Source organism: Eleginops maclovinus, chromosome 22 (genome assembly GCF_036324505.1).
Source record: "Eleginops maclovinus isolate JMC-PN-2008 ecotype Puerto Natales chromosome 22, JC_Emac_rtc_rv5, whole genome shotgun sequence".
NCBI classification, from domain to species: domain Eukaryota; kingdom Metazoa; phylum Chordata; class Actinopteri; order Perciformes; family Eleginopidae; genus Eleginops; species Eleginops maclovinus.
This window is the reverse complement of record NC_086370.1, coordinates 7,862,124-7,881,586: the sequence shown is the minus strand read 5'-3', so window position 1 is coordinate 7,881,586 and position 19,463 is coordinate 7,862,124. Positions and strand designations below refer to the sequence as shown.

At 42.3% G+C, this 19,463-nt stretch overlaps 2 protein-coding genes across 2 annotated transcripts in view; one reads left to right on the top strand and one right to left on the bottom strand.

Moving 5' to 3' along the window:
* si:dkey-192p21.6 (uncharacterized protein LOC565246 homolog) overlaps positions 1–15,498 on the bottom strand; it is a 29,459-nt gene extending 13,961 nt beyond the window's left edge. The window contains exons 1-10 of the mRNA XM_063875135.1: positions 15,378–15,498; positions 14,936–15,030; positions 14,079–14,200; positions 13,046–13,164; positions 11,172–11,241; positions 11,025–11,082; positions 9,258–9,334; positions 6,355–6,431; positions 979–1,009; positions 713–873 (exon numbers count right to left, since the gene is read on the bottom strand). Of these exons, the coding sequence (XP_063731205.1) occupies positions 713–873; positions 979–1,009; positions 6,355–6,431; positions 9,258–9,334; positions 11,025–11,082; positions 11,172–11,241; positions 13,046–13,164; positions 14,079–14,200; positions 14,936–15,030; positions 15,378–15,474 (907 nt within the window). The 5' untranslated portion in view covers positions 15,475–15,498. The remainder of the gene's footprint in view (positions 1–712; positions 874–978; positions 1,010–6,354; positions 6,432–9,257; positions 9,335–11,024; positions 11,083–11,171; positions 11,242–13,045; positions 13,165–14,078; positions 14,201–14,935; positions 15,031–15,377) is intronic.
* Positions 15,499–16,183: 685 nt separating this feature from the next.
* On the top strand, positions 16,184–19,045 carry pcbd1 (pterin-4 alpha-carbinolamine dehydratase/dimerization cofactor of hepatocyte nuclear factor 1 alpha). The gene is made up of 4 exons (XM_063874742.1): positions 16,184–16,369; positions 17,097–17,228; positions 17,322–17,402; positions 18,511–19,045. The coding sequence occupies exons 1-4, from the start codon at positions 16,367–16,369 to the stop codon at positions 18,601–18,603; spliced, it is 309 nt and encodes a 102-aa protein (XP_063730812.1). The 5' UTR covers positions 16,184–16,366; the 3' UTR covers positions 18,604–19,045.
* Positions 19,046–19,463: the final 418 nt, after the last annotated feature.

Here is a 19,463-nt window from a genome sequence, read left to right as displayed (position 1 = left end):
TGCACATTTGGCTTTTATCCACGTCTGGATTTAAACACATACAGGTTCTTTGTCTTTGCCACTTGACAGATTGCAGTTTTGTGCATATTATAAATGTACAAAAAATATATATTACTCATACATGATGTTTTCATAAACAACTATTCTGCTAAAACAACATTTCAATCCATAAAATATTTTTGGGGTCTTTAACACCACTAAAAATGCTTATGAGTATGCCTATAACCCAAGCAATTGTTAAAAAAAATTGCTTTGAACAATAGACAAATACTTTAAGTTTATTATAACGCTGACTCAAAGTCTTTGAGACGGTAAAACCCTCAAATGATTTGCATATTTTGTTGAAATATCGCTGAACAGATTAGTTGATTTTCAAAGTAGAGCTGATTATTTTTTCTCTTGAATGAGTGATTGATTAATCTACTAATATGTTGAGGTCTACACAAAATAATATGGAATGAATGTTGGAAAAACCTTGTTATAGAATATTTAATACAACAGCAAAGGTAGTTGTTTTTTGCCTCTTTCTATTCCCTGACGGTAGCTTATGATTCAGAGTGCTATACATGTCCAAGTGAACATATTATTAGATATGCCAGAGTCTGTGTTCTGATCATTTCCCCCGTATAGATCAAAACACAAAGTACAGAACAAACACATCCACATATAAAGTGTATGTCTCATAATTGAATGCTGCACATTTCTCACGTACGTTGGCCGTCTCTGGGAGAGTAGTTGAGGAAGCAGAAGCCGAGCATCAGCAGGACGATGGTTCTCCAGGTGATTTTGCGCAGCAGCTGCAGGCGGCTGACTCCTTTCCTCTGCATGGATCTGAAAGCCAACACCACCGAAGTCCCAATAATAAACACGAACCTAGAAGAAATATCAATAAAACACAAGAAAGACACGTAAATGTGCATATTCAATTGAATTATGTGTGAGTGAGAATATACGACAGGGCTCTTGTATTAAACTTACCATGGCATGACAAGGTCTCCCACAGTAAGGCCTGCAATGAATCCAGAGGCAAACATTTATATAATATTTAATATTTAATGCCATAATACAGAGCTCTTGCCCTTTCCTAATCTCTTCAATCCAAAAGGACCACAAGGTGGATTAAGAACCATGTTATGCCCCTGAGTGCTGATCGGTCATTATCTTTCCATTTCCAAAAGGTGAATAAATATCTACACTCCTGTGACAGAGGCCAAAAGGAGATTAATCAAACCGCACTGAAATCAATACACCCTTGCATACGTGGCAGACAGGCTATTATAAGATTTAAATAGAGAACACCCCTAAACACTGATAAGGATTTAATACGTTTAAGTGACATTTTTAAACTTTTATATACACATGGAAAAATGGACTCAGAATTAGCACCACTCATTCACCCACTGCCCCCTCCCAGCTCAGCTGCCATTTAAACTCTCATCCCTCCTCCCCCTCGTCTCCTCCCCGGGTGTTAATAACAATACAAATCTATGGATCGTGCCTTTTGATTTGGCTGGCGTGAGGAATGGCATCCTGTGTGTTGGTTTGAGACTGCATTAATCATAATTAGTGACAACAGGTCAGAAAATGCTGCAGACACAATGAGGAGATTGCTGCTGTTGAATAATTGCCTTGAGTTCACACACTCATTTCATATCTGGCTTTAGTTGAAAGACGTACATAAATATTGCAAATATAGGCAGACTGACCACTGGGAGCTGCTGATCCTTTCAGCTATAGAGTCATTAAACCGGGAAATGAGTCAGCAGTTTTGCAATTTTTGTTCCCGATTCTGGAAGTCAAGTGTTGTGGTTGAAATAAGGTCATTTACATTTCAGATTTCATAAAAAATATGGTGTTGGAACAAATTGTGAAATTATCATAAACTTCTGTTGGTCACAGAGTTTATTTTCGTCATTAACCTTAAATCCAATGAAAAATAACTCAATTCCAGGGTTTGCCTACAAAGATAAAGAGACATTTTATTAAATGTACTTTTTAAAATAAAAAATGCATTTCAAATTGCCCTAAGGCTGCTTTTTGTATTATATAAGCGTTGGTGCAACTTATTTTAAAGAGGCTCTACATGCTTTTTGAGGTTTCCCTTTTCTGGTAGTTTGTAATTTACTGTAGGATTTTGTGCATCTAAATGGTCTGCAAAGGCTAAAGTTCCCTCCAGTGGGAGTTTCTCTCCAACATCCCACACCTGAAACACCTCGATTGGACTCCTTTATTTACTTTCGTAACATAGTGACATCACTACGTATCACTTGCGCTTCCATTTGCTAGCACTCCAACACATTGTACTTTTGCGAATTGAAGCCAAATGGCAATGGCGGCTGAGAGGACGCTGGCGTGAATGTCGCCGCTTCTCAGTTCTCCAAAGTTCTCCAACTCGCTAAAATTATCAGACTCCAAACTTGGATTCCTACCTCTGAATCGCGGGTCTACAGGTTGCTGCTACAGGGATTTGCAAATCGCTGTTGTTTACGAGTTGATCTGCTTACTAGTAGGCATCAATCTCGCGTCGCTACATTCTCGTCAGCCTGTGTAATCTGCGTATACTTTTCATTCATTTCAAGACGATCTGTGGACTACCACCAACGAGAGTGTTCGTGTTACGGATACCCTGCTTGACACAGATCAACAGTGCTGCAACTGACCTGGTTCACCCGGACTGCCTCCTCCATAATAGTCTTGCTGAAGTTCTCCTGTTCGTAGTTAGCCGCCGCGCTAGCAGGCTAACACTTTCTGGTGCTCTTAGCTGGATAGCTAGGATGCGCTGTCTCGCTGCCATGACTCTCTACTCTGCGGCTGAACTTCTAAAACTCAGCACTCTCTCTTCTCCGAACTGTCTTGAGGTCATCAGATCTCTCTGCCTACTTCGTCGCCCCCGCTACGTGCATAGGGCTGCCAGGCACAAGTTTGTTTACATGGATAATACTCTTGCTGTCCCCTCAGTTAGGTGCACCGCTTCTCTGCTGCAACGACATCATAACAAACCACGCCCACTTGCTGTCAACCGGTGTCCTCTGCTCCCCATCAATTGCACTGTGACCCCTGCTGCTGCCTCCATGAATAGGGCTGCCACATTTATGTTATTAAACACTCGCTCACTAAATAACAAAGCCCCACTAATTTATGAAGTTATTCTGGATAAAAAGCTGGACTTCCTATGTCTGACAGAGACATGGCAGAGCCAGCAGGACTTCGTAACTCTTAACCAAGCCACTCCCCCAGACTATGTGTATCTTCATAAGGCCCGTAGCCTTGGCCGTGGTGGTGGGCTAGCTGTTATTCATCGATCTAATATACTGGTCAAAGAATTTCCAGTCAGCTCCACTTCCTTCGAAAGTCTCCATTTTGCATTGGCAGGCGCTACACAGCTCCAAGTGCTGCTTATCTACCGGCCGCCTAAAGCCTCCACCCACTTCTTGTCAGAGCTCTCCGGGTTGCTTGCCACCATCTGCCCCATGTACCCATCTACTATTTTAATGGGTGACTTTAACATTCATGTGGACTCGGCTAACTGCCCCTTTGCCTCTGACTTTTTGTCACTATTGGACTGTTTTAGTATTGCGCAACATGTGCATGTTCCAACACACACCAAGGGGCACACCCTTGACCTTGTGTGCTCCACTGGAATCACCCCCTGTCATCTCCAGTGTGATGACCTGGCTATTTCGGACCATCTCGCCATCTCATTCTCTGTTTCTGTGCCCCTTCCCAGTCAGCCCAGTAAACGAACCATCACATTTCGGAAAACCAAACAGGTCTGCACATCCCTGTTGTCTTCCACCCTTGTGACCCACCTGGCCACTCCCCCTCTTAACACCACCGTGGATGGTCTGGTGGAACACTACAATACTGCTCTCTCCCTCAGTCTGGACTCAGTTGCCCCTCCCATAACCCGGTTGGTCTCATTTGCACGCCCCGCTCCTTGGTTTACTCCTGAGCTCCGCCTCATGAAAGCAGCCGGCCGCCAGCTTGAGAGGCGCTACAGGACATCTGGCCTCACCGTACACCATGAGGCCTACAAAGACCACATCAGGGACTACAAGGAGGCTCTCTTGAAGGCGAAGACACTCTACTACTCCATACTTATTAATAACCAACAAAACCACCCTAAAAAGCTTTTCATAACAATCAACCGACTACTGCGCCCTCCTGATTCCCCCCAACCCTCTGATGCAGCTGATCTGTGTTCCAGGTTCCTGGACTTCTTTCAGAAAAAAGTGGAAACTATTCATAATCACCTTCTGCAATATTCTACGCCACCCCCCCCTTCTCCCCACCATCCTGGTGCCGACACCCCTACTGCCTGCCCACTGCAGTGTTGCCTCTCCTCCTTCACCATGTTGGACACTGACCAGGTGCATGACTTGGTGTCCAAAGCGAAGACCTCCTCCAGCCAGCTGGACCCCATGCCTACCACCCTGGTGAAGACCTGCCTCCCTGTCATCTCTGCCTCTATTGCCGCCATCATAAACTGCTCACTGGACTCTGGTGTGGTGCCCTCAGGCTTCAAAACAGCTGCAGTCATTCCCACCTTGAAAAAGCCCGGTCTGGACCCTGACGACCCTAACAACTATCGTCCAATCTCCAACCTTCCTTTCCTAAGTAAAATTCTGGAAAGAGCAGTGGCTTCCCAGCTTCAACATCACATGTCACACCATGAGCTCTTTGAACCCCTCCAATCTGGCTTCAGAACTCAACACAGCACCGAGACCGCCCTCATTAAAATCACTAACGACCTGCTCACTGCCGCCGACAATGGCCTCATCTCCATCCTCATCCTCCTCGACCTCTCTGCAGCCTTTGACACAGTGTCCCACTCCATCCTCCTCTCCCGTCTCACTGAGCTCATCGGCCTCAGGGGCTCAGCTCTCTCCTGGTTTCAGTCCTACCTTTCCAACCGCAAACAATATGTCACCCTGAAAGATGCCAACTCCATCCTGGCCCCAGTCAATCATGGCGTACCCCAGGGATCTGTGCTCGGCCCTCTCCTCTTCACCATCTACATGCTCCCCCTCGGCCAAATTATTCGTCACCACGGCCTCAGTTTCCACTGCTACGCCGACGACACTCAACTGTACATCAGCACCAAACCCTCCACTCTGCTCCCACCTGGCCCACTCATCAACTGTCTGCAAAAACTAAAAACCTGGATGACCTCTAACCTCCTCAAACTCAACAGCAATAAAACTGAGCTCATGGTTGTGGCGCCCAAGCCACTGCTCAGGAAGGTTGGGGATCTTCTCCTGGAAGTGGATGGCTGCTACATCACCCCATCACCCGTTGTCCGCAACCTGGGTGTCATTCTCGACCCCACTCTATCATTCCAGTCCCACATTAACAGCATCACTAAATCTGCATTCTACCACCTGAAAAACATCTCAAGACTCCGACCCTCACTTTCAGCCTCAGTAACCGAAACCCTCATTCACTGCTTCATCTCCACCCGCCTGGATTATTGCAATGCCATCCTCACAGGTCTCCCCTCAAAAACCCTGGACAGACTGCAATATGTACAGAACTCTGCTGCTAGGGTCTTAACTGGCATTAAGCCCTGGCAGCACATCACCCCCACCCTCATGCAGCTCCACTGGTTACCTGTCAAATTCCGCATCAAATTCAAAATCCTATTACTCACCTACAAGTCCCTCCACGCCCTTGCCCCCCGTTACCTCTCCGACCTCCTACACCCCTACACCCCCCTGCGGTCCCTCAGGTCCTCTGTCAAGGACCAGCTGGCAGTACCCCGCACCCGACTTAAGACTTTTGGGGACAGGGCCTTTTGTGTGTCTGCCCCTACCATGTGGAACCAACTCCCCCCACACATCCGCTGTGCCCCCTCAGTTGATTCATTTAAAAAGCACCTCAAGGCACACCTTTTCTCTGAGGCCTATGGACTTTAACCCCCTCACAACCCCACCTGGCGCCCTGCGCACTTGCACCCTCACTCACTCTCACACACGCACTCACACACACACACACACACACACACACACACTCTTTGTAAAGCGACCTTGAGAGTCCTGAAAGGCGCTATATAAAATTAATTTATTATTATTATTATTATTATTACTTGATAGGCTAAGGGACGGGACATCTCCAAGAGGTTGACCAATCACAACAGAGCCAGCCTGATGACCAATCAGAGAAGACTTGGCTCTGGTTTCAGACAGAGGGTGAAAAGAGGTGCTGCAGCACAGACAGTATGAGACAAATAAAGAGCTTTTTGAACATTAAAGCATGGAGACATGTCCCAGTAGAGGCACACAATACAAATATGAACCTTAAGTGTGCATAATATGGCCCCTTTATTTGAATTTCTGTGCATATCTTATACTTAACCATTCCACGGTGCATGTTGGAAGAACCAGTAGCCTCCTCCACCGTAGTTCACAAACACCATCACTGTCAGGGAAAACCTACAAAAACACTACGATGAGTAAGCACTATAGCACTGTTGGGTTATTCAGCAACAATTGGACACATTTTCATTCAGTAAATGATGGAAGTTTGGGTTAAAACTGTTGTGAATAAAGCATTACTGTGTCGTATCATAGCTGCTTTTCTTATCATGTAACTTATAAGTCTGATAAAATATTCGGTTGTGAATTAAAGTTAAAGAGGAGAGAGGAGGGGCTTTTTATTCTGACACTCTCCAAATGCAAGGTAATGCAATCTAAGCATTATGAATCACTCAGGAAATGAACACTTGTCCTCTGGATCTCCTCAAGCAGGAGTGCTGACTAAAGACTTTGCTTCTAATATATGATACACTTTATGCTTTAGCACTGGCCAAGGCTGCTGAAACACAGCACACGTGATGGAGTGCTTCACCGAATCAGACACAGGGGGGGAGGTGTTTGTGTTGCATGTCAGAAACTGAGTGGGGGCCATTACACAACACAAATTGGGGAGGAATGTACATTGTGTGGTCTTGTCTATAGAGGGTGCTCAGAGGCAGATTCAATTCTTTAGCAATGTTAAAAACTTGAACTTGTGCTTTTAATCCAAGTTTTATTCAATCAAACAAAATAACACAATAAGATTAGGAAAACCTCTAAGAAATAGACTCTCTGATAAGAGGCACAGTATTTACCTCTGCCTCCTCTTGTTTTCTGCCCAGATTCAATTAAGAGGTGCACCAAAGCCATTACTGCACTTTTAGCCCCAACCTGCTGATACAAGATCTTAAAGCGGTCCACTATCGTCTCAAAAGGGCTATTAAAGTAAGGTAAACCTGGCTGCATGTGTCCGTGTACTAATCTCTCTCACGCACGCACACATCTGCATGCCGGCTATCGTTTAAAATTCGACAAACATATCCATTAGTCGCCATAGTGACAAAGACACAGGTTAAATCTCTGGCCACATGGGAGCCTGGTAAAAGTCCCTGCTATATCAGGGCTTATTGGCCATTTATTTAATCAAAACACTCTCATTGTGAATGAGAGCTCTATTTTAGGCAGATCACATTTCCAATGCAGTACACAGGCGTCACCGGTGTCTGCTAATTGTGATGAAGGGAAACTATGATTAATATGATGGGAACGGAGATCACTTTGCTTTATGTTGCACAAAGTTAATACAATATCCTGCTTAAAGCTCCACAGGCGTGTTTCCTGGTTACTAATCAGGTTGAAGTTGTAAATATCCCTGTGAAGCTCTCCAATGAGAATGTGACACTTCAGTAATAGACTTTATTCATGCCTGGGAATCAGTATATGTGATTTATAGCTAACGGATTACAGATATACATGTCTTTCTCGTATCAGTGACAACTGGTTATGACTCGCTGATGGACGCTGATGGACTTCTTTGATTTGAATAACTGTACATGCATTACCAATTAGAGTGTTAGCTTAGTACATTTCCCCATTGCAAATGGATAGTTACACTCTATCACTGCAGGGTATTGAGTTACCTTCTGCACTGGCCATATCAAATACACTGACATCCAATCTAGTCATAATAAATGACTGCTCGAGTGGGAATGCCAAGGTTCCTTTTTTTGTGTGGCCAAACATCAGAGCATATCTGAAACTGAATCGGAGGAAAACTTGGAGCTTAGTCAAAATAAGGAACAAAATGAATCAGCCACCTGGTGTTAATGCAACCGACAATCCATTGTTTTGCTGTAATACTTGTTCCTTCTGTTGTATGAAGTACTGACGGTGCGATTTTAAACAGCAAGGGAACTGGTGACAGGCTTTTAGCAGTGTGGCACAAGATTAAAATGCAAATCCTTTTAGAAAAATTAACGTTCAACCGTACCCCACTGTTCTCTGTATATCATGTCAATGGAGCCTGAGCAATGATCAGAAAAACCTTTCAGCTCAGGAGAAAAAGCATTTTGCCATCAGAAATGTCTCAGCATTTATGGTAGATGATGTGTCTGTTCTCCGCAGAAAGTTGTTACTTATCAGGGAGTATGGATCATAAGTCACAGGGCTGAGGAGGCAACGCAGCGTTAATCTTGAGCGCTGAGTCACGGTTTGATTAAGTGTGTTGTCAGTTATGAGAATTATGAGTCCCTCTGGCATTGAATTTTAGCCTTTGAAGACCATTTATATGCACACAAACCTATATAACATACTAAAGGAAAGAGAAAACCACAAAAATCATGTTGAGGCCTCTTTAAGTGTATTTAACCAATTCCACTCCCAGACTAAATAAAACAATGTGGTATTTTGAATTCAGTACATTGGTTTCAGATGGCTTTTCATCCAAAAGGAAGCCACAGATGGAGAAGATGCCAATTGTCTGCTGGACGCTGCCTCTGTGCTGCTGGATTTCCTCTCGCTCTGTATTTTGGCAGGAGATCTATGGCCGTGTGGATGTGTGCTGATATGTTGACGGTATTATTACATCAATTATTTGGCTAGGGGGAGGTCAAAGCCACACCAGCATCCTGTTTCCAGAGAGGCGTGCTTTGTGTCTACCCCCAGGCCACAATTAAGGCGAGCAGGGAGTCCAGATTCAATCACATGCATCACTCCTGTCCAACAGCAACACACTGTTCCAAAGCCGAGACGCACTGATATCAGAAATCATGCCCAAAGCTATACCGCCTGATAACAAAAGCTTTGGGGGAGCATGTGGCCAGACTGTGAACCCTGTAATTATTCATTATGATGGGCCTGTAGATCTTCATCATGCCTCAGACTGCTCCAAAACGACATAGCATGTGAACGGGCCGCATGTGCTGATAGACTGATAAATGGGATGGTTACTGATGGCGGACATACCCTCGGAAAGTGTCCAGTGAGCGCAGACGTTTCGGTTTGGCTTTTTCCTCCTCTACTTCACAAGCCTGTGCCTCATCCTGTTAGGGTAGAACAATATGTCAAATACTTTAAGTAACTTAACATTGTTCACACATATTAGAAATGTAGTAGCAAGATCTTATTGGACCAGTTTTTTTAGGATTCAGGAGAATTTATTGGCAGAACATTTCTTTATTTATAGCTTTGTTTTAATTTGCGTATAACGACCTGAAACTAAGAATCATTGTCTGAATGCCTTTAAAATGTGAGGGAAGAGAGTAGTAGTGTTCGCATTGTTTTAAATTTAGCATATTAAAGAAATGTGACAGTTGTTTTCGCAAATAGAGGACAACAGTAAAAGTATTTATGTTAAAGATAGCAGAAAAACTGAACAAAACAATAAACTGAAGGATGCTAAAAAGCTGCAAGGAACTGCAGAGTCAAATAATAACATTGTGTCGGGTCGCCAATATGTGAGCCCTTCCCCTTTCACGTAGTCATTTGATCCAATGTTGATACAAAAATATTGATTAGTGCTTGTAGCTTTAAATAATTTAGTTTTATTTTCTCTTAGGAGACTTCATGTTGCTTTGAATACTTATATGTGAAAATGCTAATTACAAGAGCTTATTTAATTGAGACTGCTAATTGGCATTAAGTATGAAATGACCCTCGTCTGTAGCAGTGAATCATTATTATTATGTGAGAATTAAAGCTCTGTCTCCTGACGTGATCACATTGTTTTGTACGCTTAGTTTTTTAACTTTAAGATAGGAAAAGTAATGTTGTATGCAATTTGAAGTTGTTGAACGTTTTTATAACTATAATTGTCCCGACATGTAAAAATGTTGACAAATCCAATTGCCAAATGGGTCAAAACTCCTTAAAATGATGTTGGCCATCTTTCTATCCTGGGTCATCCTCTGTTCGGTGTGTCGGCGCCTCTTCTCCCCCTCTGTCTGTGAAGGCAGCATTGAGAGGACACTGGCCTGTTGCCCTTTCGGTTGGATTAGCCTGACTCGCTGGCCTCCACGCAGCAGTTTAAAGAGCCAGAGCAGGAAGATACCAACGTTAATATGTTATGATGGATCTGCATGCCAAACACACAGCATATGGAAGACAGAGACATCGTGCTTGGAAGAATGAGAGGAGCCATTCATGCTCACCAAAATTACACAGGAGCTCTTGCCATCAAGCCAGATGATTGGACGGATATGCGCTCTATCTCTTCCCTGTAAGTCTGCTATACAATTGGCTTTGCTAACATTTGTATCAATCATTCCATTAGTGTCTCCCAAACGTCTTGATGACTGGAGTCTCATAGCAATTTTGGAATGCATCCCAGGCTGCCAAGTTGGCCAATGGAAATACTGCAATGTTACTGTTGGACTAAGGCTAATTTTATGTTTGAATATAAAGAAGAAAATCATTTTCTGCAGTAAGGAAATACAGGTGGAGCAGTTGTTGTGCAGTGCTCTCCCTTAACGCTTAATATCCATGAGTTAAGGGACCAAACAAGCCTTTTAAACTACCCACATTACCGATAAATATAACATTTATATGTCCATACTGAGATCCTTAGGATGTCCAAAATGTAGAGTCGATATTGATGAGATTTTCACTTTCGTTTCATTTGATTGGTTTATAATTGATCCAAATCCAATCAATTAAATCACTCATCCCTGTCTCACCGATTCATTTACTAAGATATTATTCTAATATGATCATTAGAAGCAGAATTGTACTTACATTATCTACTAAGCCTTGGCATCGAATGGACTTAATACATCCTGAGGAGCAACGCCTCCTATAAATGAGATAGGTTTGAGTTCAGATGGCGAAGTACTCAATGAAGGAAGGTATTTTCATAGTGGATGATGTAAAAAACATATGTACCTGTAGATGTAGGGTGCCACAGCGAATAAGAGAGCGATTATGCCCAGTAAGATAACAGCCACCAGAAGAGCTGGAATACAAAATAGGGAAAATGTTTCAGATGGTCTGGAAGTCCATGTCAGGAGCTCTATACTGTACATCTTTGTCAGAATAGGATCTGACTGGGGATAAAAGGACTGATTAGCAGTCCAAACTGTCTGCTCCGCTCGCCTCTGGACTCCCTTGTGGCTCTCTGTCAGTCAAACAGTGTCAAAGGGCATCCCTCAAGTGACAAACAAGGACCTAATGGAAAACTCTCCGACTATCCATCTGGGTAATCTAAGCCTGCAGGCATAAAAAAAAAAAAAATGTAAGGCTACACTGGAACAAGGACGAGAAAACAAAAACAGAGGGAAAGAGCTGGTCTGCCTAAGGGCATCATTGACAGGAGTGGGGTCAAGATGAGGTACACAGTAAGGCACAAACACTGCAGATAAGATGTATTTTATTTGCTAAAGAAAGCATTTAGTCTACTCAGCTTTAGAACATGAGTTAGGGCTTATTTAAGGAGCAGAACAACTATGATCTTCATCTTTTTTGGAACACCATTGCTCACCCATCCTCCCAAACAGCACTGAATACACACAGACATTTTACAGGAGTGCTTCTGATTAGAAAAATAACACATAGGCTCAGGAGACATCAGTATGTCCTTATTGCGTCAAAGCACTGAAATAATGGGAAAGTACACGCCGCGTTTGTCTTAGGTGGAAAAACAAACAAAAGGCAGCCATTTTAACCTGAGCTGAATCCACACTATGACATCCAACCTGAACAAAGAGTGGTCACTTAATCACCTCGGGAAAGTCCTGGCATCTTTGCTGCTCACTCATAAAAACACCATAAAGCTCTCGGCACATGAAGAGAAACAACACTGAATCTCTGCAACAGCCATGCTCGCTCTTTGGTTAAGTTATTGCCAGATAAATAGGAAAAGTAAAAGAGGTATTTGAAAACAACCACTGCAGCTCATTGATGCGTCTGTTAAAGTCACACAAACACTTGATGGCAGTCGATATTCTGGATTTCTTTGTGAGAATCAAGCAGGTGACTTGTGGTTTGTGGTACAATGCAGAATACATTACTAACGTGATTAAAGGGTGGATCTGATAGTGGTCACACAGAAACATATCCTTGAAGAATACCGCACCCATCAAATGACCTCATGAAGCCCCACAGCCAATCAATCGGAAGTAAACTTTGAATTTCCTAGGAGGGCACCTCTAACCCGTCTTGAGCTGCTGACCAGACCATTACTTAAGCCGAGCAAGTCCTATGGGGAGCTTGTATAATCACTGGTCTGCGGAGCTAATGGAAGCTCATCATACTGTGAGGGGTGCCGTCACGCTGACCATATATCTGCTTGGATAATGGCTACTTGGCCTTAAAAGTCTGATCTACAACATAATCTGCAATATTGTTAAGTAGAGTGTACATTATGGAGAGAGACGCTTTCAAAATCCCATTACGCCCTAATCCTTCCACACTCCCTAATGTATTACCCACAATCCTCCACGCGGAGCCAGGGCCTTCAAAACAAACAGAAAAGCTTTTCTTTTATCCCTTTTCAAGAAGGCATGTCTTATCTGATCAATACACATCATGTCCCTGGAGATGCGCGAGTATTGCTGCTCAGTAAACGTGGACAGGCCGAGTGATTCTTTGCTGACTCGATTAAGTAAGGAGGACTGGATCAAAGGCTTGGCCTGAGCGTGGACCCAGGTTCCTTCACTGTCACTGTGGCTTAAATCACAACAGTCTCAATTTTCTATTAAAACCGGAGCAACTGATAACTGAAGGTCATCATCATGTATTCTTCAGAGTCGCTCACTTACGCAGGTAGACGTTGTTTGGGCTTTTATCCATGGCGTCAGTGCAGCTGGGGTTACCGGCAGACTCAGAAATCTGGATCCAAACAGAGTAATGACCACCTTCCCCATATGTCTGACTCCACCTGCATCCAAAACAGTGAAATATTGAGACACACTTCCCCTAAAAGCACATAAAACTTCAATATATTTTTATATGATCCCCTGTAAAACTATATTCCCTTAGAAACATGAGATTGGGTAATTTTTATCCACTTTCTGCTGTTTTCCTTTCAACCTAACTGCGATCTCTGCAAGCTCAGCAGCACCACCTAGTGTCTGCTGACTTAAAGTGCGTCCCTCTGTTCCTGTCATGTCCAGTTCCAGGGCCCCAAAAAACATGCATTACATGCTCATATTGATCCACTGTGGGGATGACATACTAGCTATCACTCGGAGTGTTTTTTCAAAGGGGAAAAGGAAATCAATGGCAGCAGTCTGGTTAGAGACCTCAGCATTGATCTAAAAAGCGCATGATCAGACCTCTAAGAGGGCGAGAAAAGGCACCAGAGGCTTGTCATGTTGCAACCAAATATCTTGCCCTGTATTTACAGGTGACCTCAAAATGGAAACCTCTGACTAGTCAGTGGTGTTTGTTGAAAAATATGGCGACTGTCTCAAGTTAACATCCCCGCTGAGGTTTAAACAGGACATGCACAGCTTTGACGCTTTAATGAGCCCTTTTCATCAATATTGGAATGTCAGGTCTTATTAACCCCAAAAAGGCTGCTGATCGATTCCCGGGGAGGTAGTTTAAGGGAGGGCATCACTCAGGTCCAGAAAGCAGGTCAGGATGACTCCCCCAGCCCTGTAAATAATCTTACAGACTGCTGAGGCAGTCATTGGATGCCACCACACTATATTATGGGTGGAAACCAGAGCAATACACTCCCACAGGCAGTTAAGATGCATAAACAGGAAACCAATCAGCATTTTTACTTCCAGGGATTGCCGGTGGTTTAATGTGGTTGATGCTTTGTTAGAATGTTTAACTTGTTACCTGCAGAGAGTCGCATTCCTGGGCTGTGAGTCCACTTGCATAGTCAGAGTGAATTTCGTGCTGATCACAGCAGATGCATTGTTGTTGTTGGGCATTACGGAGACCAAATGCTGGTATAGACACTGTGATGTGAAAACAGGTGAAACACTGACTTAAAGGGATGGGATCATGATGATCAAAGGTATAAGAATTCTACATTTTTTCTATAAAAATTAAAATTCTAATATTCTAAGTTTATTTGTAAGTTACACAAGTAGTATGTAGACTCGAATGCAATTGTGGCATTCTAAAAGATGAGTGCAAAAAATAAGGATTTTTTATAAAACTACTAATCTCTCATGTGGACAATAACACAAAAACGTTGCAAGTGCATATTAATTTATTTTAATTACAAGTAAAAGAAAAGTAAGGAATGACCTTCATTGAGGTTAGAAGAAATGTCCATTACATCCAAAAAAAGCAGTAGACTAAATAAATAAATAAATAGTAGACTAAGTCACCTTTAAATGTAATTCTACTTTTTTTACAATAAGACTGCATCAATTTAAGGACATGGAGAATAAACAGGCAACAACAGGAAGTCTACTGAAAGATGCTATTCCGTTGCTTTATGGAGGCTGCACGATGCAGTGTTAAAGAATATCACAGATGTTGAGTATTTGAGCGCAAATTGTACCCCTTTAACCTTTTAAATAACTGGAAAGATCTGGGGGAGAAATGTACATCTCAAAATATGTTGTGTTTCCCTGTGAACCTCTTCAAATGACAAACGGTGAACTTTAGTAAGTTTGCTGACTTATTGATATCTGGTACAACCTAGACAAGAGAGGCAACAGAGACTGTGTATTATGATTTACCTTGTAGCAGTAATCTGATGTGTAGAAGACCTGCACTTCTTCTGCCAGCTGGTTGTGAAATATTAACAAAGCCTGGTCCATTTTTAGAGTGGGCCCTGCATAGATTAAAAGCGGCACTGATTTATGGTGTACACAAAGCATTTTGTACATCATAAATATAAAACACAAGGGTGTATCAGGTCACTGTCATTATCAAGATCATGACATCGAGTCAATATTATCGACAGAGTCTCATACAACCGGCAGGTCTATTTGTCGTAATTGAATGTTAACCCGGATTATGAAAAACAAATATTGTTTGACAGAAAAAGCGGAGAGTCCAAATGTTTTTGGGGCATAAAATGATTGCTCTTGGCCTCCTGAGTCAACTTGTAACTGCAGGAAGACTATTGACAGTTTGAAACACAAGAAAGACCCCCCAACTGTGTCCTAGAAGACTCACTTGATTTTAAGTGTCCTCCATAGCAGCTGGTTACAAGTATTAACAAAGTTAGACTTGCTTGTAGTGTCCTGGGCTCCATGTTGCTACTTGAAAACATCAGCTAATACTGCTCACCTTAACAACACTCGCACTAATAAAAAGCAGTCAAAGGGCAAAAGGGCGCACATTGTTACTGGTTCCTTTAAACTGTTTGTGATTCGTTTATTTGAATCACGTTTGGCGCAAAATGAGTCTGCAATGTAGTTCTAGAAATGATAAATAAAAAAAGCATTATTGATGGAAACTTCTCAATCTTATAGAAGTGTGTATATTGCAGGCATAAGAGGGATTCGCTATATTTCCTACCACAATTTAGACCACTATTTCACTCCAATCATAATTTGTCTCAATCAGAGCCTGCCTTTCTAACCTAAACACTGAAGCATTATTATCATTTCCCCACCAAGCCAACTGTGAAATGTGACATCACTTGTCACATCCTCTGCCTCTCCTCATTTCATTAAGCAGTTCATTTCCCTGAGCGCTCTCCGTGACAGATGAGTTCACCGGGGCAATCTCGCAGGAGCAGCTCATTAACCTTTGACATGAACTCTAGTCAGCTGAAGAGCAGCACTTGCTTTAAAATATGCCGTCTTGTTAAACAGAGACATCATTAACAGTGTTCTATTATTCTAAAGTTTTAGTCCATGTGTTCATACATAAGAGATGAGAAGGGACAGTTTCTTCCATCAAACAAACACTGCTGGTGCAGCAGTGTTTGCTGACACAATAGCTGGCCTCATGCATGCCTTGTCCAACAGAGAACAGTTTATGATTAAACTCGTGCTGTCAGGGGGGAGGATTTCTGCGCAGGCTTCTGCAGGGGCAGCTAAGCAGGACCTACGGCTCATGTGTCAGACTGGATTCCAGTCACTCTCACTGGCTGCTCCACAGGTCTGTGCAACAGGGAGCTGCAGCTGAACCTCTGTGCATGAAAACCCTCTGCAAACATGGTGAGTACACAAACTCCCTACAGTGTGTGAGGGCTGCCTAATGCTCACACACCTGTTGCCATTTTTAGTCTACTAGATTGACTAAAACTAATCTAGATCATGTTTTATGTTACAGATGGATACATTTAGTGAGTGCCCTGTATTATTCTGAAAGGATAAAACTGACATTTGCACATTTCCCTTCCTTTGTGTATGCATTAAGCCACAGCGCGTGATAAATAGACAAGGGTTGAGCCAGTGAGTACTGTCTGTGTGCTGCCCATTCGCTCCACTGATAGAGCAGATTAGAGTGTTGCTATGATACCTGTTGATGTCATTAATCTGTTTCAGGCTATGATCGGGGCATTTGCTTGCTCTAGTTTATAAGCACGAACGCTCATCTGTGCTCAAAGTCTTCATAAGTCACGTATCGATTGTGCAATTCAACCTGATTTTTGGGAATGTTGTGAACGGTTGACAATGCTGTTAAAATGTGGAGTCTACCTTGAATAAAACGAGCAACTCTAAATCCATGTGACCCTGCATCATGTGTCAAGATTAGGAACTGAGTGACCCGGGGGGGGGGTCACTCACCATCACAAACCTTTGAACCAGCTAGTTTTTTAAACCAGGAATGCAGCCTCTCATTGTTTCCAGATGGGATCCTGTGCAACCAATCACAGTTTGTGTTTGTGAAGCTGCCCCTCTCAGATCTGCTGTAACTGTTCCCTCTGCTCTTTCCTACCAGGCTGGTAAAATTCAGAGTCTGTCTGAGGAGGAGAGGGCCCACCTTCTCCCCCTGCTCCGCAACGCTCAGTGGGTGGAAGTCGGGACACGGGACGCCATTTACAAAGAGTTTATTTTTAAAGACTTCAATCAGGTTCATAATATAATTCATAATATAGATTTGAAATATCTAGTAACTGTTGTATATTATATAAATGCATGACTTCATCATGTTCTTTTCCTTAAGGCTTTTGGTTTCATGTCCAGAGTGGCTTTACAAGCTGAGAAGATGGACCATCATCCTGAATGGTTCAATGTCTATAATAAGGTATTAAAGACTAATGCAAACTCGTGCAAAGGAAATTAATGTACAAACCTAAGGTGTTAAATAGAAAGTTCATGATTGATTGCATTTTTGGTCATCAGTAAACTAAATAGGCTGGCCTCCTAATTGGCTCTCTGCTGAAGAAGAGTCAAGTATTGTGTCCATGTGCAAAAGCGTCAAATGCCTTTTAAATAACAAAAATAAATAAATGCAAAATCATGAAGCAAACGTTGACAGACATGTAACCTTATTAAAGCACTTAGCTGACTTAATTCTTAACGGAAGTTAATTCAACACAACTTCTACCGGATTTAAAATGCGTCCACTTGCATTTCAATACAATGTTATATAGCTAAAGCAATTCAAAATACCCACACTTTACTGCTCTGGTTCACTTTTACTTACCACCATCGCTTCAAGAAGCAGTAGGCAGATGTTTTCTGCCCATAAGCTCTGAAGAAGTCCCTTAAAACTGTTTAGCGCCACGCTATACCAAACATCCATGAGGTAGACACAGTTAGCTTAACCAGCTAGTCGCAGCTGGACCTAGTGTAGCATATTGGCTTAAGAGTGAGATATTTCCCTCAGGAATAGAAACAGGGTTCAAATAAAGTGAATATTGAATTTACATTCATTAGGTGGCCCGAAACCTTAGCCTGGAACATGACTGTGAACGCTAACCATGTTTGCAAAACAACTGTTTGCTAAAGAGATCATGTCTGTGTTGTTGGACAGCTTGATGCAATGAGGCACAGGTAACAAACAAAAAAACGACCGCACACTGCCTTTTTTAAATGTAATAAAAGGTCATATTTATTTAACTTACATTTGAGGTAGACTTCATTTTAACTTGTGCAGGGTTGACAGCTTTCGTCGTCTACTTTAAACATACTTGCTGAAAACATTAAATGGCACTTTGGCTGCTTAGGGCCACACTTCAGCTGACATAAGGCAGGGATGGATATTTGTCACAAAATCAATTCACCATTTTTGGCTTTATTGTTAGTCAATGAGAAAGCTAGGGAGGAATATGCTGTTGGCTGGTTTCAATGTGAGGTTTACTAAAGAAAAAAGTAATTTTCTAGTCATATGCTCCTTTTTGTTCCACCAGGTCCAGATTACTCTCAGCACACATGACTGTGGGGGGCTGTCCCAGCGAGACATCACCATGGCCACCTTCATTGACCAGGCATCACTGATGTGAGACACGTGCTTCATCAGTCATCTCAACAGTGGAAACTGAAGTGCTCTTCATTTATTAATTTCACTGAGAAATTGCTGAGGATGTGACCTGCAAATCCAAAGAATATGAACTAATTACCTTCAGTGAATTGTGAATAATGTAGCGGTAGGTGTACTACAAAGGGTTCCTACGTGGTTATAAAAAATATGGTGGTGCTGGTTTTGCAATTGGTGAATAAATAAGATTATAAGCCAAAGGAAAAATAAATGTTTACACGTAAAATTCGTAATATTTGAGTAATTATTCAGAAACCATTCCAGTTATCCCATTAAACATTCACATGTGTCGCTCTGTCACAATTAGTGTCTTATGTGCCAATGACTTTGTACTTTAAAGTTAGTAAATGTTATTTTCTGTTGAACTGTTCTTGTCGTAAAAAAATTAAAAATGACAAGAAAAACGATAGGAATGAATGCGTTTTATTAACACCACACTGTAGACCATCCACTGCGACCGTTATAACTGCTCAGACTGGTATATTTGCTTTTGCTATGGCTCATGTGCAAGGGGAAAAAGGTCTGCTACACATAGACGCTCTCTCACATGAAAACAAATCTCTAAACAGTCTACATTCAGAAATACGCAAAATGACTTCACTGGGGTGGAAAACAGTAAGAAAATAATGCAATCCAGTTAGCTAAAACTAAAATTCCAATAGCTATCAAGACTTCTGTACTTAAAATGCAACATCTTAAGACTGATGTATGGTTGTAGTTAATTGTGTTAAAGTTACTCTGTCCACCCTGTGCATGATTGAATGAACCATGGATAAATTATGTCGCAGCTATGAAGCCAAATCCCTGAGGATGTTACAGAAAATC

What these genes read in the sequence shown, in the direction of transcription:
- pcbd1 (XM_063874742.1), top strand. An exon ending in TTTTTAAAGACTTCAATCAG is followed by an intron (nt 17,229 to 17,321) that starts GTTCATAATATA and finishes CTTTTCCTTAAG; the next exon opens with GCTTTTGGTTTCATGTCCAG. An exon ending in GGTTCAATGTCTATAATAAG is followed by an intron (nt 17,403 to 18,510) that starts GTATTAAAGACT and finishes TTGTTCCACCAG; the next exon opens with GTCCAGATTACTCTCAGCAC.